Source organism: Silene latifolia, unplaced genomic scaffold, assembly GCF_048544455.1.
Source record: "Silene latifolia isolate original U9 population unplaced genomic scaffold, ASM4854445v1 chrun_scaffold_16, whole genome shotgun sequence".
In the NCBI taxonomy this organism is placed as follows: domain Eukaryota; kingdom Viridiplantae; phylum Streptophyta; class Magnoliopsida; order Caryophyllales; family Caryophyllaceae; genus Silene; species Silene latifolia.
Window position 1 is genome coordinate 4,348,504 of NW_027413123.1, and position 24,582 is coordinate 4,373,085.

At 36.6% G+C, this 24,582-nt stretch overlaps 1 protein-coding gene across 1 annotated transcript; it reads right to left on the reverse strand.

Moving 5' to 3' along the window:
• Positions 1 to 2,977: 2,977 nt before the first annotated feature.
• LOC141637263 (uncharacterized) lies at positions 2,978 to 13,806 on the reverse strand. The gene is made up of 9 exons (XM_074446824.1): positions 12,974 to 13,806; positions 7,502 to 7,687; positions 7,091 to 7,183; positions 6,728 to 6,910; positions 6,550 to 6,652; positions 6,289 to 6,474; positions 4,178 to 5,169; positions 3,482 to 3,807; positions 2,978 to 3,409 (listed from the first exon to the last, which is right to left on the reverse strand). Exons 1-9 carry the CDS (start codon positions 13,199 to 13,201, stop codon positions 3,349 to 3,351), a joined length of 2,358 nt encoding a protein of 785 aa, XP_074302925.1. The 5' UTR covers positions 13,202 to 13,806; the 3' UTR covers positions 2,978 to 3,348.
• Between the last annotated feature and the right edge of the window lie 10,776 nt (positions 13,807 to 24,582).

Consider the following 24,582-nt stretch of genomic DNA (forward strand, 5'->3'; position numbering starts at 1 on the left):
TTCTTGTCCAAGCCCGCTAGTTTAGCGGGCCAGACGGGTTGGGCCGAACGGGCCGATCTGCACTTGATCGACTGCACTTGATCGACTCTAATTACTACCTTCTTATTTCCTCCTAACTTTGTTTATCAATCAAATTCATCATCACCCAGATCTAGGTTATTCTTGTGAAACAATAAAGATTACATCTTTCTCCATTGATTTCGGCTGAAAGGAACAATCATGGAAACACCGACCTCGCGGCGGAGCCCGTCTCCGCATTTTCCAAGAGGGGTAAATAAATCAGCAGCAGGAGAAACGACAACAACGACAACAATCGCTCAATTGGGTTCATCAAAGATAGATTGTGGGTGGGGTGGTAGGCCGTATGGGGTTGCTTCTGGTGGGGCGGCGGATGATGGGTAATAGAGCGAGTGAAGTTATAGATTATTGTAAATGGAGGATGGTGAAGTTAATGGAGAATGATGGATGACGAAGTGGTGAGGAGAAAGGTGGACTGGTTGGTATTAATGGAGATTGAAGAAGTGGTTGGTGTTAATGGAGAATGAAAGAAGGAATGACCTATAAAAAGAAAATAACGGAAGAGGAGGGAGGGATAAGGTGACATGAAGTTACCAGTGAAAAAATTGAGTAAGTTTGTTCCGGGAAGGAAAGGGGATATGAGGGATTAAATTCGAATAACTTAAAAGAGGGAGTGTTATTTGCAGGGCACAAAGGATGATTTTAATCTTCCTCACCTAGTTTTTACAAAAAATATAGCATATTTTTTCTATATAATTTTAAATAATGCCTTGGAGCCCAATCATACTTAGGAAATTGCCCCTAGCATACCATAGGATGGATTATTCCCATGAATTAATCCTAATTTATTTAAGTTTACCCCTCTTTTACATATGATGTAATCACCGGTTTTTCTATATAATACCCTCGTATTTTTTCGAATTTTACATGGTATCTCTCGTTTTTTAAAAACATTATTGGTACAACTAAACTTAATGAAATGCCCTCAGAATACCCATAATGCACTACTCCGCCTCTTTTAAACGTTTTGTATGCAAGTTATATTGATCTTTAGACAATAATTTGTCATACCATTAACATAAATATTATTGTTTCCTTAATCATAACATACTATTATTGGTGTCCGGCTTCGCCCGGGCTACCTCTACTTACCATTAAATTTTTTTTTTTTATTAAATAAAATTACTTAAAGTTGTATAACCCATAAATTTATCATTAATATATTTTTCTATGACATATCCTAAAATTACCATGAAATAAATTTTGAGACAAATTCACTACTCCAGCTATTAATATTTTACTCTTATTAATGAAACAATAGTAATAACATTTCACTACTTGCCCGTAATCATTGTTACTTCCACTACTCCCGTCGTAATTATTGTTGTTGTCACTACTGCCGCATTAATATTGATAATTTCACTACTCCCATCGTAATTATTGTTACTTTCGCTATTGCCGCATTAATATTGATTATTTCACTACTCCCGTTGTTCTTTTTACCACTTTCACTAATCTCGTTGATAATATTGCTACTTTTACTATTCAAATGATTGATTGCTATCATATAACTATATTCAATGTTACTACTATCATTTTCTTTACTGACGAAATTACTTTTACTACTCATACATGCAATTTTAAGAGGATTATATATTTATATAAGTATATGTTACATATTCCTTTAAAAAAAAAAGTATATATTACATATATGCATTAAATCAAATCAAAAGAATTATGCAATATTATATATTATGGTATCTAACTTAAATTATTTATAACCTAATTATTATATTTTAGTATGTTAAATAATTAACATCTATATACATCTAGTAAACTATAAAGTTTAATAAAATTGCATAAATTTTAAATTTAATATATAATTTTTAATTTTATGATGATAATAATTAATAGTATAAGTGTGCATATTTATACTAATTAATTATTTTATTTTAAGGAAATTGACCATCTTCTAGTCTTCTATAAATATTTAGGAAAATTACCAAGCATCTTTTTTCTCTTAGTCTCTTTGAAATTGACCATCTTAATTAATTATTTTTTTTAAGGAAATTGACCATCTTAATTAATTATTTTATTTTAAGGAAATTGACCATGTTTTAGTTTCTTACAAATGTTTAGGGAAATTACCAAGCTTCTATATAATTTAATTTTAACCCAAACTATATAATATTTGCATTGAGATCCCTTAATCGGATCCATCACACAATGCTATTGATTTAAAACTACTATATAGTATAATTAATTTGTATAACTTTCTTTAATTACATTAAAGTCCCTTGATTTCTGGATTTAATATATAATATTGATTGATTGATTCTCTTAACAAAATTAACTATTCAAAAACTCGATTTTTAAAATAATTAAGTATTTAAGTCATAAGAATATCATTCGGTGGCCTTTTAACCTACTGATTTTAGAGAAAATAATGGTTCAAGAATCAAGAGTGGTATTAGGTTATTGTCTACCGGCTACTTAGAGAAAAGGCCACACCACCGCCCACCTACCCGTCACCTGCCACCCATAATGACTACTGCCAATACCACCCAATACCCTTTTGCTTCCATCTTACTCTGAATACTCTACCACTCCCTTGTCCGTAGGACCCTTTTTGTCTTCATTCCAAGTTTCCAATACCACATCATTCTCAAGAGTGTATCTTTACTGAATAGGGTACGGTCGTACATACCACACAGCTAAGCGATCTATTTCAGGAATAGGGCGACAAAAATACAAATTCTTATGAGTTAGTTACATGATAAGATTATCATAATACCAACCCATATAATGAAATAAAAAGAAGTCGTACACCAATATATTTGAGATTCTCCAAATTCAGGCTAGCCACACACCCGTCTTGAACGTAGAGCATTACGATGACATCCTAAAATAACTAGCTTAATTTTCATATCCAAACAAAAACCAAGTAGCTAGACAAGGCTTTGAGACAAAATATTTGCTAACTTCATTGCTTTCAATACCAAAGGAAGCTCATGCAACAAAAGTCAATTCCAGCAGGGGGGGAAAAAGGAATACACTGAATATACCTGAGTTACACTAGCCATCTTTGAGATTGACTGTCGAAATTTATCTACAAACCCGACAAAGGACGACTCTAAAAAAAAGGTGTTAGAAACATCAACTAAGGGTTCCTATGTGTATTATACCTTCATAACTTAAACTGATGGTATACCGGAGCTGGGCATGATAAAACACAGCTTCGCAAAATGTACAAAAGACCCCCCTGCTAAAATGACATACTTCTGTGTTCTGATTTTAATAGTAGCTTCAAGCTTTTCTGTAGGCCCTCTTTCAAGAGGACAAAGGCGGGAAATCCTCGTCGTCTTTTAGCTGATAAAACTTATCTGAGAGCCTACATATATCAACACAGTTCATAAGAAACGATGATTTTCATTCAGGTTGAGAAAAAAGGTTCTAAGAGTACCTGCTATTGTTGAAAACAATGACGGGAGGCTCTACAATTGGGTTTCCTTCAGAAGGATCAGGATCTAGAGCCCCACAAGTTTCAATTTCTGGCAATGGGTTTTCACAAGCTTGAACAAATCCATTGGTTTCTCTGTAGATCTTTCCCATCGAAGAACTTTCATGGTAGTCGTAAAATTTAGGCCTCCCAATACCCTGACGAACGGGGACCTGAGTCGGTAAAATTCTATCGAAGAGCATTGGACCTCGGCCATTTACACGAGGGGATTTCAATTGGCCTTGGTACCTTCCCTTTGGAGAGGACCTATCCCTGTATGAGTGATGGTTCTGCAATGGAAAATGATCAAAATCACTCCAAGGAAAGAAAGATACAGGAAATAAACAAGTTCAGGCAATCACACAATTCTTGTTTATGGAAGTCTCATAAAAATGATATCATGAGACCTCCTATTTTATGATCCATGGGGTAGTGTATTCTTTGTGCTGGTAGGAGAATGGGTATTATCCGGTATCTGGGTATGCACTTTAGACTAACATAAAGCCGTCTTTTAAGAGACTAATTGCTGCAATCCTGACACTAAAATGGGTAGTAATAAAGATGCAAGTGGCAGGAAACAAAACTCATAATGGAATAGAAATGGCCACAAGACATAACAAACGAGTACTCCCTGCAACAAACAGCCAAAGACGTACATACCACAATTGGAAAATATGTTCCTAAGCCTCGTGCTGCTGGAGAATTAGACGGGAAGAAAGTAGGTCTCTGGATCACGCCATTGACACTCATTTGAGGGACCACATCCTGCCTTAACTGCACCGTTTGATGCAATGGGTCCCACGAGACATTCGGCTGGAACATAGAAGGCTGGACCAAATGTATGGGTTGCTGTATAGGCATTGCTAATCCCTGATCATACAACCACTGGCCATAATGTAAATTATCCAGATGACAGTCAACATCACCGGAGAGATCAGGAAGCAGGTTCACAATTTCATGTCTTCCTCTCAAATGTCCATCATCATTGCGTAGTTGACTACTATTCTGCTCCCAAGTCAAAAAGCCATTGCTCTCTAGATGAGTCAAACTAGAATCTTTATGTTGCTCCTCATCCAAATGACCGTTTTCCATTTTACCATTCTCCAAACAGTGAGAAAAATAATGATGACGTGGAGATGGCAAGTCAACCGACAGCGATTTTTTATCCCCTAATAATTCAGAAGGGCAAAATTCATCACCTTGATCTGATATTCTAAGATCCTGGAAATTAGAGATTGCGAGCTCATTTGCATCCCCAGCAAGCTCTTTAAAACCTTCTTCGTGCTCAGATATAGCTCCTTCTATGTTTGTTACATCTTCCCTAAAGTTGCCAAGTCTAACATGTGCGTTCTCAAAAGTTACCCTACTTTCACTTGATTGCTTATCACAATCGACAGAATTTTTTTCATGAGGGTTAATCTGATCTCGATATGGTCCATCAAAAGGAAGCAACATTTCAGAATTAAACCTATTTGGGCTAGACAATTGGAGGTGGTCCTGAACATCAGGTCTTTGCCCATTTCCATGTCTCTCTAGTGTGTTGGCAAAAAACTTCCGAACTTCTTCAGATACATGTTCTGGAGATTGAAACAAGATTTGTCCCAGCTTCCGAGCTCCATAAGAGAAAGCACTCCTTATGCGAAAGAAGTTACCTACACACAATTGATGAGAGATTTTCAACTCCCACAACTCAATGGGAAGAGGGGAGAGAAGATAGACAAAAAGACTGAAAGAGTACAAAACACAGAATCTTTGAGAGGTCAAGTTGTTGCCAAAAGCTTAACATTAATCAAAGCAATCCATGACCAGGCTTCTCACAGATTATACAAAACAACTACCATTTGTTTGGATGGAGACATTTGAATGGAAAGGAAGGGAAATAATTTCTTTTGTTTTCTCTCCCTCCATTTCCCTCCTACAAGGCAAATTAAAATTCTTTCATCCCCCCCAGCCCCAGTGTTAAGGTAAGAAATTTAATGTGATCCTTGTCATACCAGAAATAAAATGAAAATGGAGAGTATTTATACTTCTGTGAAATGCAATTTTTTATATAAAAAGACTGATAATTTGTTATAGTAAAATCATGTTCAAAACGAGCTGTGCTCATTGTAAACATGCCAGCCATCATAATAAAATATCAAGGTGTCGAAAATTAAAATTGGATGTTATATAAAGTCGTCAAAGAGTTTTCGGATTGGCTAATTGGTAATAGAACGGTTGAACTTTTGCAACCATCCCAGAGAACAACTCGTTTAATCATAATAAGTTTTGCCCCCTGTCCTGATTGAAGATAAATTTACCATATTATTGATAAAAAAGAAAACGCTATATAAAACACAGAATCATTTTTTTTATTATACTCGTAACAGCATCGCAGGGCCTTAGTTACTTATATATAAGCTTTACCCTAAAGGCCCTAAACATTAAAACTCACGTGCTTAAAAATATAAGAAATCATCAAAAGATAAAACTCCTGGGCATTGAGCCTATCCAAGTTATCAGGTAACGGCAATAATAGGAAGCAAAATGCATCTTCCACAGACCACAACACATATCTATATGACTGATAACCAAAACCAAAAGATTTTATAGTAACCAAATAAGCAATCAACCAGACAAATAGGTTCTACACTACATAGAGTGCCATTGACAAATAAAATTAACAGTTCTAATATATTATTCAATTACAAAAAGTTATCAGCATGAAGCATTTAAGGATGTTAACAACAAATGAAATCAAGAACCATTAACTACAAGGGAATGTCATGTACCTTTGCTTACACTCCGGCCAAGATTATTGTTCTCTTTTAGTGGATCAACTATATTGAGATGCTTCTGCATAAATGTTCTGTAATTTGTCTCTACTCCTCTGGAAGGCACAGAGAATTTTCTCACACATTCCCTCATGAAATCATCACTCAGCAAAACTTCCCTGCCACTGGTTTCTGGTCTCTCCACTGAAAAATCCAGGAGACAGTAAGAATGTGCAGAAACAGGGTGTAAAACAGTACCCAGCTACAAAAAGTTCTTACCCACGATTTCGGGCAATGAATTCACATGAACGGGACCACTCAAACTAACACACAAATTTTCCCAATCAAATTGACTGAAGTAATCCAGAAATTTATGCAAGACCTAGAAATTTTTAAAATTAGTCAGTATGCAACACAAGGAAGTGCCCCAATTAATGTTTATCAAGTATTGACTTACTGCCAAAGGACCATTCAAAGAAGAATGGAAGAGATGGAAAATATATAAAACCAGTGTTTCCAAGGCATATGTTGAGATTAAACCATGATGTGCACCCAATATACGGCTTTCGTAATAACACCAGGCCTTAATCAAAATTATACTGCGCTTAAACAGGTGATCTTTGCCAATTAGCCGATCAATCTGTACAGAATAAGTAAAACAACAACAAAGGCTTAGTCCAAGGGTCTGCTATAATATGAATCTTTGCCTGAAAACGACAACGTAAGATAAAGAGGAAAAAAGAGCTAATATTGCACTATATAACCATGAATCATCTAAAGTTTCCGAATATCCAAAGGCTGGAATAAAGGAATATCACACCTCCTCGAGAAAACCGAGCGCACATAATCCTCCTATTTGATTGAAAGATATGTCTACAACAATGTTCTGTACCAAGCATTTTACAAGTTTGACCTGCCATCAGCAATTTCAATCCATGAACAAACTACCAGAAAATAAACAAATAATAATAAATACACTACATGGTGTTTAACTTGAAGAGTTATCATGAGTTCATGATAGAAACTGGAACAAATCTAGTTAATCAACTATTTGTCAGACATTGATCAAACTGGTGACATTCAAATTTGTATCAAACCAACATAAATTATCAGCCATCACATCATGTAACCTTCATACCTCTCAATGGTCTGAGATGTGTCAAAATTTGCAACAGCATCTTGCATGTGCAAAGAAAAATCCAATAAAGACAAAAAAGGTCAGAAGGTAAACCTCTGCGCGAATGTACTGCACGTCCTTAACAACAAACTTGGCAGCCGGATTACGATCTTCTGCTTCTAGGACAGAGTATACCTCACTTGCAAAAGCTTCCTCAAAGTTGAAACCACAAAATGCGGTAAGATCAATGTCCCCATCAGGAAGATAAGTTTTCAATGGTACTGAACCAAACGAGAAAACCTGAGGAAATAGAAATGTGCATGTCAGGTAATATTAACGCCAGTTTTGTACTAATAATTGTGAAGGTGTACCCCACACAACTCTAGAATCTCAAGGCATGATAATTTAGGAATCAACTCCTGTTATTAATAATTGTTGGCCATTTCCCTTTTAAATATGCTACTCCCTCTAACTATGTTGCTTAGACTTGTTTAGAAGTATTCGACACGAGTGCCTGTCCAAGTGTCGGACTCTGCCATTTTTATGAAAAATATGTATATTTTGGCTTAAAATGAGGTGTCAAAGTGTCATACCCATGTCCGAGTGTCGAGAGTCGGACACGGGTACGTGGGGGAATCAGAAGAGACAGAGTAACATAGCCCTCCAATACTTTGGAAATATTCCATCAACTTTGAACTTTTGGCAAAAGAATTAAGGTTGTGAGGAGAGTGGTCGGTCTCAACAATAAAAGTAGGGTGATTTTACCGACAAAAACATACCCAAAGTAGAAATGCGACAATTATAACAATAGAGCAAAAGTGGAAAGGGGGCAATTCCAAAGAATTAGAGGGAGTATTCTTTTTCATCTACATAGCCATAACATACAAAAAAATAGCCTACTAGTGTCATACAAACCCTAGTTCATTCAACTATTAATGGCACTTAAATCTCTAATCTCCAAACTACTATCATTTTAAAGCGAATTATGGTGCTTTAGGGTGTGGCGTCAACAAGACTTTATGCTAGATCCCACCTTACTTATACTCCTATAAATATCTAAAGCTTTCCCCTTAGTTCTCCCTCTGCTTGCTATAAGGGTAATATTGTAAACCATGATCAGTTATTTAGTCTTCTTACAGGCTTACAGCTGTGAGAAATATAGAGAATTATGAAACGGTTTTTATCATTAAGAATTGCATAAATAATAAAGTTAGAACCTAGGTATATATACTAGTTACAAAGAGAATAAAACTGACCTAGAAATATACTTGCTGTTTGTACAAGGCAGAATAATAGGAAATATATGAACTATTATACACTAAATATATATCAATAAGATCATCATAGAAGATACTAGAATATGCTAAGTAATATTCTCAATATGCCCCCGCAAGACGAACGGCGGAACGGAAAGTACGATCTTGGATAGTGGATAGTAGCATAAAGAAGACGAGGGCAAGGAGGTGTTGCGAGACCGATGAAGTGGGGCAGGAGTGGTGCGTCCGAAGATTGGCTGCCACGATGGATGGTTCCGGGTCAGAGCGTCAGGGGAGAACGGGCGAGCGGAGTAGTGAGCAAAGGCGGTGGTTGCTTGGGTCCGAGCCTTGGTGACTTGAATTAGGTTGTTCTGGGTTTGATAATGATGAGGAATAATGGATCGAAAGTAGTGTGTCGAATGTAGTTTGTCAGAGCATTGATAAGTTGAATATGATATAGAGAATTGTTTGAGAAAAGTTTAACAGGGTGGGTTGTGCCGGTTTGGAATCATGGTCAAATCTTAAAAGGGTTGCCATGAAAATGAAAGTTTTTGCAAAACTCAAAAGGATTGCCATGAAAATGAAAGTTTTATATGAGAGAAGAATCAGGAAACGTGTAGAGGGTTTGAAAAGAGATTGACTAAAGTTTTAAACTGGCTAAGAGCCTAAGAGGGTGGTGGCCAAAAAAAAAAAAAAAAAAAAAAAAGTTGAGTGTGGTGAGAGGTTTCATGACAACTTGTTGTCATGGTACAAAACTTGGAGTAGAGAGAATGAGAAGGCAGAGAAGGAAAGGTGGTTAATGTGATAATGTTCGTAGTATCCAGAAGAGTAATGCTTAATTTTGGAGGGTTTTTGATGGTGACCATAAGGGTGGTTCCGAGGTTTAGTGGTTGGCTTGGCTAACTTTTTGGTAGTGGCCAGGAGAGGTGATGGCCATAAGTTGATGGTGGGTTGGTGGTGGAACGGGGTTTTGACTATGGTAGCCAAGTGGGTGGTGGCGGAAAAAAAATTGGTGCGACGGAAAGGGTAGGTTTGATGCAATTCTAGGTGATAGCAGCGGAAGAGGTTGGTTTATTTCGGGGAAGCAAAGTCGGGTTTTGAGTAGGTGGTTTTGCTAGCGCCCGAAAATAGGATCTACTCAGAGGGGTTAACCTCTATCAAGAGCACGAGGCTCTGATACCATGTGAGAATTTAGGGAATGGTTTGAATTGTATTAGAATTGCATGATATACGTCAATGAAGGAAGCCGTAACCCTAGACTAAGAATTCTAGGCATGATAATAGGAAAGATAACTAATATAAAAGATATTACACCCTAATAATATAGGTACAAAATAATAACTATGATACGTACGAGATATGGTATCTCCATGAATATTTGGCATATATTTGATATATTCTCTACACGCCCCCGCAAGATGGACGTCCGAAGGGTAAGACCAATCTTGATAAGTAAAAGACAGAAAGGAACCTCTACTGGAGCAATGGAGCAATTTGGTGAACTGTGGCAGTGACGGTAAATTGGTATGTTTTGAGCTCATGGGAGTTATGATGCGGCAAGGTTTAAGAAAGGTTAATGTGAAGATGGTGGGCAAACTTGCTGGGTGCTATGGTTGTTGAACGGATTGCAGGGAAGGTGGGTCAAGGTTGACATGTGGTTTTGCTGGAATAGGGGACAATGATGGTCCGGTGGTGACGAGGTTATGACGAGATGAAGGATGTTCCGGTAGTATTGGCGTAGCGAGAGCTGCGGTGATTTATTCTCAGCGTGGTTGGTGAAGACGGAACCAGTGATACTGTTGTTAAGAAAATAAGAAAGCTTGAGGAATTTTCATAGAAATAGGAAAAGTAAGGGTGTGATGAACGTGAAGGTGTATGTATAATGTTGGAATTAATTATTTTTTTTTTTTTGTGAGAGAAAAAAAAAGGGAAAAATTGATAAGATTTGAGTGTTTGACCGAGCGAGTTGTGGCCAAAATTTTTAGGAGTGTCTAAGAGAACGATAAAGTTAAAAAGGGTGGTCGTGTGAATGACTAAGTTTGTAAAAGGGCGGACACGTGAGTAGTGACCAAAATTATAAGGGGTGGCCAAATTGGCGACAAAGTTTTTGAGGGGTGGTCAAGCGGTTGACCGAATTTGGAGGGGTGTCCACAAGGCACAAAATTTATGAGGGTGGTCAAGTTTAGAGAGTGGTGGTCGAGACGGTTGTGAACTTGTGACCATAATATTGGTGTGGGTGTTGATGGTGGTGTACTATAAGATTTGTGGTGGGTAGGGTAGTGTAGTGTATAATTCTAGAGATGACATAGTAGTGTTAAGAATGGTTTAAGCAAAAATTGGGTGTGGTTTTGGAGAAGTATGTAGGGTTTCTATAAGAGATTAGTGAAAGGTTCTGTCAAACAGAAGATCGAACAAGCAAGAAAGCAAAAGTCAAGGCCCCTGCTTTGAGATTTGGCAAGACTAAAATCAGGGATGAGGTTGTCCTTTTACGTGAACAACTGCAAAAATAGATGGGTTATTTTTGGTTGTGATGATGATTTGTACGAAGAGGGTTGTAGTTATGATGACTATAGATGGTGGATGTAAGGTGGTGCCCAGGTTTTGGTGGCCGTGAGCGGGGTTGTTGCTTTAATGGTAGTGGCCATAAACTTCAAAGTGGTGACCAGAGTATAGATGAAATATAGATGGTGGGTTGGAATACGTTGGATGCAATTCTGGGGGTTTAAGAAGGGAGGTTGTAGGTAGGTACAGGCCAAGTGAACTAGGGTTTTTGGGTGGGTGGTTTGGCCTAAGGATCTACTCTGAGGTGTTACCCTCTATAAGAGCACGAGGCTCTGATACCATGTGAGAAATATAGAGAATTATGAAACGGTTTTTATCATTAAGAATTGCATAAATAATAAAGTTACAACCTAGGTTTATATACTAGTTACAAAGAGAATAAAACTGACCTAGAAATATACTTGCTGTTTGTACAAGGCAGAATAATAGGAAATATATGAACTATTATACACTAAATATATATCAATAAGATCATCATAGAAGATACTAGAATATGCTAAGTAATATTCTCAATAACAGCAACCCATGCTCTTTTTTAAACTCTTTAGCTATCAGAGTAGTGGTATACTAGTCATAATTATTCTTTAAAAATAAAGGAAAAACAAACTTGTCGGTCACAACTATCCAACCGCATTCACATTTAAAGATAAATAACATAAACACTAGCATCAGCACAAGGTTTCTAAAAACCTCCCACATAAGCCACGGTAAGGGAAATTTGGGGACAGCTACTGATAATTATACAATAACTTCAACTTGTTATGATGATAAATGAGACAAACTATTATCAAACTGTTTTCAAACAAAGGTGCTTACCAAGAAAACATTTTAAACAATAGTGATTCTATCTACAAAATAAAAAAAATAAAATGACGTTGGTGTCATACTATAGTGTTCTGTGAAGTGTATATACTTGCCACAAAGTTTCCATACCAAAATATAAATGTTTGTATTAATAACTGCCAAACCATATGAATTCCATGATCCACTTGGCATGATCATAAAAAAGCATAAGAATTCCATAAGCCTCTTAATCTCGGTTTCCCCCTCCTTCCTTCATCAAATTCCATCGAGTTCAATCATTTTGGCCCGTTACATCAAATATCTAATGATCCTCAAAACGACTGTCAACAGCCTACAAGGCTACAATCATTTACTCCAAACAACCTGTAGCTCCTATAGTCTTATGAATCAAGTACTTCTCTCTTTGATTACTTATATCTTAGTAGTAGTATGGCTAGTATCTCTAAATAATACTACCAATCACCCACCGAGGCCGAGGTATGCATTAATCCTTGAAATCCTATTTCTTTCACTATAACGCCTTAATATGCTCTATAACTTAACGTTACTTCTCGCTACCTTTGGAAATCCCTGATGAAAATTCTAATAGATATGTAACTCAGAAGGCTACAAGAAGAGTTCATACACAACACATACAATCTAAGTTTCCTATTAGATATTCTGGAATATCCTTCCACTGCAATAACGCCACTCCTTTATACCATTGATCATCACAGCGCCACAATCCACACTTGCTGGTGATAGTAGTTGTCTTTAAAAACAAATCATTTTCAAATGCCAAAAAACAAATGCACTACTTACTGTACTGTATTTCCTACAACTACCAAAGAATATTTCTTCTTTTTTACAAGCAGCTTTTGAACATCCAACAAATGAACAAACTAATCAAAACATATGAACCTAATCAAACAAAATACATTATAAAAATAAGCTAAAAGCATCCAAAACAATCAAACAATCTCACCTCACAACCAAGATACCCTTTAAGAAGCCTCTTAACATAATCAAGAACATCCCTTCTTCTCTCCTCAGACACCACAGTTGGCTGCACCTGCCTGATTATTTCCTGTGTCGCCACCTCAGCACGGGACCACACTTTCCGGCCAGCCGCAAACGACACAGAAGAAGACGACGACAACGTAACCACTGATTCCTCCCAAATCACACCGTTTGGTTCCCGGAGATCACCCATTCAGTATCAACTTATAACCCCCTAAATAAATCAACTTTCCAACAAAATACCCACAAAAATTGCAGCCACAGAAATCAAGTAATACAACACCCCATCACATTCCTCCCTTATATCAACAAAAGTTAATCAGCAACTGGGTTGATTAAAAATCCAATCTTTTGAAATGGGTTGGATTCAAAAAGATGAAATTTCACCAGAATCGAATATGGTACCTATTTTTTTAATCCACAATATCAAGGAAAATGAGAGTTTTGGAATCTAGATAAAATTGGGGGAATTTAATTTTTTATCAGTAAATGCTTCAAACTCATCAACAACAGCAATAGGCTAATAGCAACAGCAGCAACAAAAAAAACAACAACAAAAAAATATATATATTAAATTAAAATTAAAATACCCAAATAAAATTAAAATTGCAACAATCAAGCTCTATTTTCCCCTTCACAAATTGGAACCCTTAACTTTTAATTATATTTGGCCCTCCTTTGTTGTTCTCTCTCTCACTTTGTCCAATTTTCACACCGTGTAGATTTTTATGTTTTTATTTTTTAAAAAATTTCTTTGTATTTTGTTTTTAATAATGTTGTATCTACTGGTTATAAAGTAGGTAATTATATTTTGATATTTCCTGTTTTGTAACAGATGATGATGACTAAACACTATCATTTTCGCTAAAGCCTCTAACCAGAGTTGTAGAACTATTAAGTCTATTTTAGATAAATTTTGCACGATTTCGGGACAATTTGTTAATTTTGACAAATCCACTTTTCAATGCACTAGAAATATTGAGCGCTCTCTTCGTGAATCCTTTAGAGGCATTCTTCATATGAACGAGGAAGCTCATTTGGGTAAGTATTTAGGATGTCCTATAATTGATAGCAGAGTGACTAAAAATACTTTCGAGAACATCATTCAATCTTCTTGCACTCAATTATCGAAATGGAAAGCGAATTCTCTATCTCAAGCAGGTAGACTAGTTCTTGTCAATGCTAATTTAGCCGCGAAGGGAACTTTTCAGATGCAAAGCTTCCTCCTCCCTTCATCGATCCATAATAGATTAGATAAGATTAATAGAGACTTTCTTTGGAATAAGAATCCTTCCCAGCGTTCTCCTAATTTGGTTGGTTGGCATAAAGTTTGTTTACCAAAGTCGGTTGGTGGTTTAGGAATTAAATCTTCCAAGCGCCTAATAAAGCTCTTCAAATGAAACTTTTATGGAAAATTCTTATGGATAAGGAAAGTATATGGGTCAAAGTGGTATCTAAAAAATACTTGAGAAATTGTTCACTATTTGATCATAAGCCTAATTCAGCCTCTTCTTGGCAATGGCGTAAACTAATGAGTCTTCGGACTCTGTTTAGAAAAGGACTGAGATGGCAGGTAGGTAATGGTAGCAATATTAAGTTTTGGTCTGATAATTGGGTTTTTGCACACCCACTTACAAACAGTATGGTTGATGATGATAGTAACCGTGATCTTAATCTTTTGGTTAAAAATTTCATAACCTCAGACAAGCAATGGGATGTTTGTAAATTATCTAGTTTAGTGAATAACGATATTGTTAATCAGATTACTAACATTCCAGTGCCACATAATGATATTCCAGATAGCCTAATTTGGGGGTTGTCCGTAGATGGAAATTTTTCTACCAAATCAGCAACTTGGTTAGCGCAAGGTTTGTTCGATCAAACTCTTGACAAATGTGAATTTCAGTGGATTTGGAAATTGAATATTCCTCCTAAATTGAAATTCTTTCTTTGGAAAGCCTGTGTTGACGGCCTTCCAACGAAAAGTAGACTTCTCAAGAGTCATATTGATGTCCCACCTCATTGTATTCTATGCAACAACCCTATTGAAAACATAGATCATTTCTTTTATGAATGTCCCTTGATTGGGTCTGTCATCCAAGACCTGAACATTATTAGTTTCAACGAGTTTTTGTCAAATTATGATACTATTATAAGTCAAAATTTTCTAACGAAACTTAATTATCTCAAGGATTTAATTTCAAAAGATGACTTTATAAAAATTATCTTTATTTGGTGGAATGCATGGTTCCATAGAAATGATATTATCTTTAATAATGTTAATTTAAGTACCAGCAAACTTATTACTTTATGTAATAATAGCACTAAAACATGGAATGTGACTAGATTTAAGGATCTCAACAATCCCGAGGTAGAAGAGTCAGCTAGAAACAATTCTAGTAAGGAAGAGATTTGGTAGGAAAAACCTACAAACGGTTTCCTAAAGCTAAATTTTGACGGATCGAGAATAGAAGGTAATAAAGCTGCTTTAGGATATTCTTTAAGAGATCACAATGGTAAAGTCGTTTTGTTGGGAGCGAAAAAGTGCGGATCCAATAGTATCCTTGTTGCGGAAGCACTTGCTTTAAAAGAAGGTATTTTAGCAGCTAAATACTTAGGAATCTCAAAGTTAATTGTGGAGGGTGATAACTTATGTGTTATTAACTCGATTCGAGGTACTTGGCAAATTCCGTGGGAAATTTCTAGTATTATCAAGGATGTGAAGTTAGACCTTCATTTTTTCGATGAAGTGATAATTAAACATTGTTTTCGTGAAGCCAACAAGGTTGCTGACTTCATGGCTTCAGTTGGACATTCATGTCCAACTCTTTCGAGGTGGTTTGATAGCCGGTGGCTTCAACTTACCTCTCTCATTCGAAAGGATGAGATAGGTTGGTCCTACCCTAGAGGATCAACCTAGTTTTCTTACCTAATCAAAAAAAAAAAAAAAAAAAAAAAAAATTGCAGGTCGGCCCGTTCGGCCCAGCCCGTTCGGCCCGCTAAACTAGCGAGCTTGGACAAGAAAAATAAAAAATTAAACGGGTAACGGACAAGAAAATTAGGCCCGCTAAAATAAATGGACGGGTTTGGACTAAACAAAATTGCTCATGGGCGGCCCGCTATTAAAAGTAACCTCATAAAAGTCCTCAAAAACCCTCAATCCTCCGACCTTCTCTGCGCATTTTATTTACAATTTGTACACTCTAAAGCAATTAGGTAACACAAATGAATACTTATGCCTTACGTATAAGTGTAAGATTGTCGGTATTTACACTTGTCGTATAAAGATTCTTCAAGAATGGACGACATGCTAACGGGATTGTCGTATAAAGATAGTACCTTTTAAGTATTTATTACACGGGAGTGTATGTAACCGCTAACAATGCCGCACAAAGACCAAGGCGAAAATGAACTTTTGATGTTTGTAGTAGAGCATTGTCAAACTTGTGTTGTAGACTGTAGTTACTTTTTCGTTTTAGCTTACGATATTAGTAGTATAAGTGCATTGGACCATATGAGTCCAATGCCAATTGTAGTATAGGAACATCTTTCTTTACCGTTGTCAAAAAAAAAAAAAAAAAAAAAAAAAAAAAAATTGTCAAGCTTGTATTTTTTCTAAAATCTAGTAAACTTATCTTTTGAAAATTAGTATACTTTCTTAAGGGTAAGCTTTTAAAGACAATTGTTAAGTTTTAGTGGGATGTAGCGATAACAAACTCGTGTTTTAATAGAAACACTAATTTATGTATTTGATTTTAGCCAGGCCCGCGGGCCGGCCCGTTCTTCCGAAGTGGGCGGGTACGGACAATGGAAACTGGCCCGCTTAGCGGGCTCGGACTATAAAATAAGGCCCGCTGGACACTTTTTTAGCAGTTGGGTCCGGCCCTTGTTCGGCCCAAGCCCGCTTTTGATCAGCTCTACTGCGTAGTTAGGGCATCTGTTTTTCTTTCCTTTCTTCAATTCCTACCGTACCTACCCCCCATACCTCTGTTGCTTCATTTGTTCCATGTTTTTAATTTCCCACATTGTTTTGTTTGGAAGGTTGTATCACATAGGTGAAGTTAGGGTGTTAACGAGCATCCGTAAAGATGGAAAAATAGCTCCTATATGCACCCTTTTTCCCCATATGGAAAACCTCACTAATGCACTAACCTTCCCATAATTTGAGGCTCCGCCATTTTTAGAGAAGTTTCCCAACAAAAAGTAAGGGTAAATTGTGTCCCTTTGGGGGAGGTTCCCAAAAATTTTATGTTTAATGGGGAACCTCATTATTGCATAAATGTAGTTATAAATTGAGGAGAATAGATGGGAAAATTAGTGGAAAATGAAGTGGACGAATAAGAAAAAGAGAGAGAAAATATGGGGAACCCCATTGTTGCGGATGCACTAACGAGCCGAGCCGAGCCCAAGCTTGGCCTTTGCTCGGCTGGTGCTCATAAAGTAAAAACTCATCTCGAGCTTACCCGAGCTTGAAAAAATTGTGCTCGTTATGAAGCTTGCGAGCTTTAATGCGAGCTCGAGCCAAACTCGAGCTCAACTCGTGCCTCTATATAATTGTTTAATTGTCGTTTTTCTCTCTCGATATGTTCAATAACAAGGCTCAAAAGTTTTATATACAAATATTGGAAAATCAATAAGATATTTTTGATATGTGTGATACAAATATATAATCATGACAAAATATGTTTATAAAATATGAGTAATATCTCATCTAATTACACAAGTTCGAGCCACTCACGAGCTTTTTAAGCCGAGCCAACGTTTGCTCGGCTTGACTCATTAAGCTCCCGAGCCGAGCTCACACGAGCCGAGCTTTGACCGAGCCGAGCTTGAGTTGCTCGCGAGCTGTCTCGTCTCATTAACAGCCCTAGGTGAAGTAGTGTGACCAACAAAATCAAATCAATTTTATAATTACTAAAATTTGGGAGAGACGGTCTTTCAATAAGCTATTGAGAGGCCAGTCTTTCGTACCCTTTTATTTGTATTTCGTGACCCTTTTGTTGAAGATCGTGACATAGTAATTTCGTACCCCTATTTACATAATGAATGTACCCGTTTTATCTTTAATCATGATTTGTACCTATTTTATTACCTTTAGTGCCACTTATTCTTAAAATTATAAAATAGTCTCTTAATATACTTATTGAGAGACCGTCTCTTGGGAGACCTACTCATTTATAATTCAGATTAAATTAAAATAATACTATAAAATATGGTTATTTGGACAAGAACAAGTTTGAGTTCGTTTCAAGGAAAACGTTAAATCATTTACTCGAGTTTCAAGGAAAACGTTAAATCATTTACTCGAGTGTGAAAAAAACAAAGATATCTGAATCTTTAAATAGATTTCTATTTGTAAAACATTTGGAAACTAGGTATTTAAGTTTAATTCAAAATTCAAATTTATTACCCGATCTACTCACCTTTTTATAATTTTATAATTGATACATTTAAGTTAAGTTAAATAATGATGATTTATCATTATAAAATACATCACCTGATATTATAACCGTTTTGTTTTTGTTATAAATGTGCTTAATGATAATTACAAATACACACGAGACTAATAATGATTTGAGTACTAATAATCTTAATCTTGGTCTGACGTTGCTTCCTTGGACATGTGATCCGTGCAATTATTTTCTCATCTCGGTCTGCAACTGAAAGAAAAGACAAAAAAATCAATCCACTCTTACAACTAACTCTAGTTGTAACTAATTGAGTATCGTTAAATACTCGACTATCTTACGTTAATAATAGAGTACTTGATTGATCATCCGTGTTCACACAATTGAACGAGTAAGAAACAATATTAAGCACTATTATCCAATAACGTTAGTTCGGAATAATTGCAATATAAAACCGACTTTTCAAAATAATTTTCAAATGCAAAAACAATTGTTTACTCGATTAGTTTGCAAGGAAATTTTATAGCTCGAAAAGTGGTTTCAAATGAATAAAAGAGTATTGTATTTGTAGTAGAAGAAGAAGAGATCTAGGTTTTCATTATGAAATCCTAATGTGCCGCCTAGACTCGTATAGAATGTAGGGCAAGAAACAAATCTAATCTTATTTTTTCTAATGCAATAATATCTTAGTAAATGATAAAATAATCTAAATAAGTATAAAGAGATACAAGATCTCTAGCAACTCCTTATTCTAGATTTACCCTAATCCTTTACTTGCACAAGACATTTCGTGTGGATAGGTGACGGCTCATAAGCCTACCGTCCATTTCATCGACACTAGTAGAAAAAGTGCCATTGACATCGTTTTTTTAGGTTCATTTACAGTGATTTTGGGCGATATTTTTGGGAGCGTTGTTTATAGCATTTATAGCATTGACGTCGGTTGTAAAACTGATGTTAATAACATTGGTTTTGGTCAAAAACCGATGTAAATATCACCTTATTTACATCGGTTCTAGACCAAAACTGATGTAATGATAAGATTAACACCGTTTATTTTCTGAAAACGATGTAAATAATTCAATTAATTCATTTGGGCAGAATCTCCATTGTACCATCAAATACGGCATTTGGGCAGAATCTCCATGTAAATAATTCAATTAACTCATTTGGGCAAAAATTGATTCAAAAATTTACCCGCAATTAACTGTACCATCAAATACGGCAGAATCTCCATTGTAAAGTTTACATTCTAACCTTATTAAAAACATACAAATCAATCGGTAACAATACAAACAACCCATCAAACTACGGCTTCCAACAATTCAAACACAAGCATCTTTTATACCAAAAGATAGTGTATTACAATTGTGTCCACCATACAAATAGTTCAAACCACTAGCTTCTACGACAAATAACGTTAATATATTACATTCGATGTTTTTTAACCACTAAAGTAACCAAAGCTCTCGAACCTCGTTCATTTGTTGTGTTAATGAGCAAATTGTAATACCCGCAATTTCTAAGGCTGCACTTGGCCGAGTACACCGAGTACTCGACCGAGTGGAACCTCACTCGACTAAGTGAGGGACCGAGTGGTGGTTGGTGTAGATACCTCATTTCTGCACCTCCCGCAAGCCACCCGGTGATGATTGGGCCGCATGTTTGGTACGCGGAACGATTTATGACAGTTCGTAAGTTTATCGTCAAGTGATAGCTCAAACACGTGTGTCTACCTCATAGTCGTCATCTACGCGCCGATACGGTCGTTTTGACAGTAATTAGAGTACATTTGGAGTTCGGGTCAAAAACCGTCTTCATTTTCTAATAACCGTTTAAAATGCCGAGTCAGAATATTCTGGAATGTTCCGGATATTTATATTCCATATTTTCGATCTTTTAATCTCTTTGGCAAATTATATTGCGGAAATATTATATAAGGTATTAAGGAAATTGAGATCAAACCGCAATTCCATAATAGAAACGCGGAAATCTTTCTTCCGCAGGAGGAAACCACTTGGGAAAGGATGTAGCATGTGTTGCGCCTCTTCCAAGAGGCGCAGTGGCTGCTGCGCCTCTTCCTCAGTTCCTTTCTGCGTATTTTCAAATCTTTTCGAGATTCACTTCCAAAGCTTCTCCGAAACCCTAATTCCTTCGTGTGATTAGTATAAATAGAGACCTTCGGTCCTCATATTTCTCACGCGAGTGTATGCCCTTCTCTTCTTCCTTTGTATTCTAAGACCACACTCTTACTTTTTGGCGTCTACGTGCTTGAACTTTCGACCACGTAAGCTCAGATCTTTCTGTAACACCCCGTAAATTTGAAGACCTTTATTATATTTTAAAAGTAATATTTTAATCCATTTTAATTTAATATTAATTTATTTGAAATAATAATAATTTGATAAAATATAATTTTATTTTAGTTTGAAGTAATGTAATCACTTTTGATAGTTTAGAAATATTTAAAAGTAATTTAAACTATATTTAAACCTTTTACTTTGATAAAATAGATTTCTGATAAAAGTCGTAATATTGGGATTTTCCCATTTCTTACGGTCGTTGGCTAAACGAGTTTGGATATTGGGCATATGAGTACTTAATCTTTTAGTAAAATCGTGTTTAAGAACTTTAATATTCTCGGAAATCGCGTTCGACGAATATTTCTAATTACCGTCAAAGCAAACCCAAAACGTAAACAATTGACCACCTCCCCATGCCCATTTGGACCGGCCCTATCCCTCCTTTTGCCTCCTCTTTCAACTTTCATTTCCTCCATTCTCAATCTATCTCCTCCTTCTCTCAAACACCAAAAACCTACCAAAAATCCTCCTTACAAACCCTAAATCCTTCTTAAACCCTTCATTTCTCCACCAATTTGCATAAAACTTATATATTTGGAATCCTCTCCTCAATCCTCATCTACTAGTAATCTTTATTTTCATTTCCCCCAATTTCGTTTCGGGTCTTATCTTTTTAGGGTTTCGAATTTAAGCTTAATAATTGTGTTTTTGTTGTTCTTATAGGTGAAGAATTTGAAGATGAGTTAGGTGACTCATATGTTGTTGAAGATGAAAAGTAATTTTGGGTTTTATTTCTCAAGTTATTACTTGTCTCTTTGCTAGCTTAAGGTAACTATTCCGAGTTACTCGACGATTTAATGTCACATTAGTGTTGTTTATGATGTGTTGGATGCTTATGTGATTAATAACATGTTAACTTTAATTTTCACATGAATTGTTGTTGTTAAAGTTTGTTAAATATGTTGTTTTTCACATGTTTAAGTGTTGAAACGGAATGAATATTGTTGATTGTTGCTTGAGACGGTATTAAATTGAGCTTGAAACGGATTTTGGTGGGAAAAAGGAAAAAGGGGGAAAAACCGCCCAAAATAGCCCGGAAAAGGGCGCGGCTGACCCGGCAGGCCCGGTGGGTCCGGCCCGGATTTTGATCCGTCACTTTGGGTCGGGTCTTGGGTCTATTGTTTGATGTTTTGGGCCTATGGTTCATGTTTTGAAGTATGTTTGTATTTTGGCATGTAGGAAATTGTTTAAGCTAATATTTCCGTTGAATTGGTTATTTTATAAGTTGGCATATTTTCTCTATGTCAATAGTTTTCACATGATAGAAATTGGAAATGGCATGAGAATGATATTGTGATGAATTTTGTGATTTGGGCCAAAGTAGGCCAAGACTCTGAGCTGGGCCAATTTGACCAAATGAGTTTGGTCAAGCTAGGTTTGAACCGATCAACCTCGATTTGACCGATGACCCGTCGCGGGACTAGGGTCGAGGATTTGTCTTTGAGTATGATTGTCTTTTCATATGTTGGTTGTTGGATGAATTGGTTGCCTATTACTTGAGTCTTCTTGCCTTGTTGTCATTTTAGCTTGTTCTCATGGATTATGGTACTGTTGGTTAGCTGAAATTTGGATTATTATTGATATTGGAGATATTATTGGATTGTCAGCTGAATATGCTCTTGCGTAGCCTTTCATATGCTAGGGTGTGTATGATTATTTGTGTGTGCAAGTTTGGACTCTTTGCCCCTCTTATGGTTAATTGGGTGTCCCACTTGTATTGTGTGGCGTGGGCTAAAGTATTCAAGCTGGGACTAGGTCCTAGGTGAGTATTTCGGCCTTCGTCATAGATAGGCCATTATAATCTTTGACGAGTATATGTTCACCGCTTAATAGCCTTTGTGTCTTAGCTTGGTGGGTTTATGTTCAAGTTAGGGTATGACTTCCTGACATACTCTTAGAAGTATGTAGTCAGCTTAAGTACTAGCCAACCCTTTGGTGGACTCCTTAGGGGTACTCATGTGTTGTTATCATGGGTCTTGGATGCGGTAGTTTTCCGCATGTCGCTAGGTCTGCGCAGGTTTAGGACTAGGGTGTTTACCTTACCTCGTGGTATAGACTCGAATTACAGAGTGACTATTGACTGTACTAAGAACTTATGCCTGTCTCTAGATATATTGTCCTTTCTTGTTTGATGATTCTATGAATCATAGAAGGTGAGATGCAAGCCGGCTATGGTTGATAGAGTTTGGATTCCCGGATGTTATGTGATTCACATGATAGTGTAGTATGAGTCGGTCTAGTATTCACATGCTAGGACTATGTGTTGTTATATTGTTGTTCACATGATAAGCACGATTGTCTAGCCTCTATATGCTAGCTAAGGCTATGTGTTATTCATATTCATATTTTTGTGTTTACATGTTATATTAATTATGACATTTCGTGGCTGGGAGAACTCGGAGTTACTCCCCACTGACTGTGGCTTTCGTATTTGTATAAAATGCGATCGACAGGTATGGTGATGCTTATATGGGGTTCATAGACAAGCTAGCGAGCAAAGTAACCTTGGGACTTACTTAGATTTGGTTTTATTTATAGAGACTCTTATACGAGTTTTTATGTCACATACATTTTAGGGACATATGTCTCCCTCTTTACATTTGGTTGTATAACTTTGCTATTTGCGACTTTAGCGATGGTTATGTTTTGAAACTTTTATTTAGACCTTGTATGTTTTGACACCTTTCAATTTGGATATCTTTATAACAGGTTCAGGTTTTAAAAATTACAGGTTTTTATCCAAATGAACCTATTACAAACATATCCATGCAGTTTTATTCTAGAATTACGTGTTTTCTTTTCCGCAATGAATGAGGGTGTCACAGTTGGTATCAGAGCATATTTGCTCCCGACGCACGTTTGTGCACCCCCAATATAAATAACTTGACCTTAAAATAATAAACTCGAGAGATGGGTAGGATGGGTAGACTTAGGACCTTATGTTGTAGTCTCTTTGTGTTTGCTATTTGTTAGGTGCTAACCAATGTTCTCTTTTGCAAGATGGCTCCTCCAAGATCCGTAGATAATGCAATCTTGCTAGCTCTTACTCATTCTTGTAATCAAAAAAACCAACCAGCTCCTCCTCCCCCTCCTCAGTTTCCAGAAGGTGATAGACCCGGTTCTTACACTTGGGTGGCAAGTCAATTGACTTGAAACAAGACTCAAACTTATGGTGGTGAAGTAGACCCGGTGGCACTCACCGAATCGTTTCGGGAATTGGAGAAGAGCTTTGCCTTGTATGATGTTCGTGAAGAGGACAAGGTGAAATTAGCTTCTCACTTCCTTGTGAAAGAAGCTGATAGATGGTGGACCATGACTAGTCCTACTTCCACTCTTGAGCCTGGTTTTGATTGGGATCACTTTAAGGATCTAGTTGAGACTAGGTTCTATCCAAAAGAGCTGAAACAACAAAGGCTTAAAGAGTTTATGAATTTGAAGCAAGGAAGTCTTTCTGTCCAAGCCTTTACCGACAAGTTCAATGAACTTGCTCACTATGCTTCTAGACTTGTCAAAAATCAAGTTAACACCGTCCCCGGCAACAGCGCCATTTTTGGTCGGACTAAATCTTTTCGGTAACTTGTCGTTAGGAGCACCTAGACCAAAACACAATTTATAGCTTAACAAACAACTCTACAATTAGTAAAGAGGCAAGTAAAGGTCGGATCCCAAGGGACGGGAATTGAGATGAGATTTCTATTGAGACTAGTGGTGTCTTAGGGGTGTCACAATTTGGGTTGATGTAGAAGGTCACTAAACTAAATAGCAATGAAAGTAAACAAGCAAGATGAATTAAAAAGGGTGTA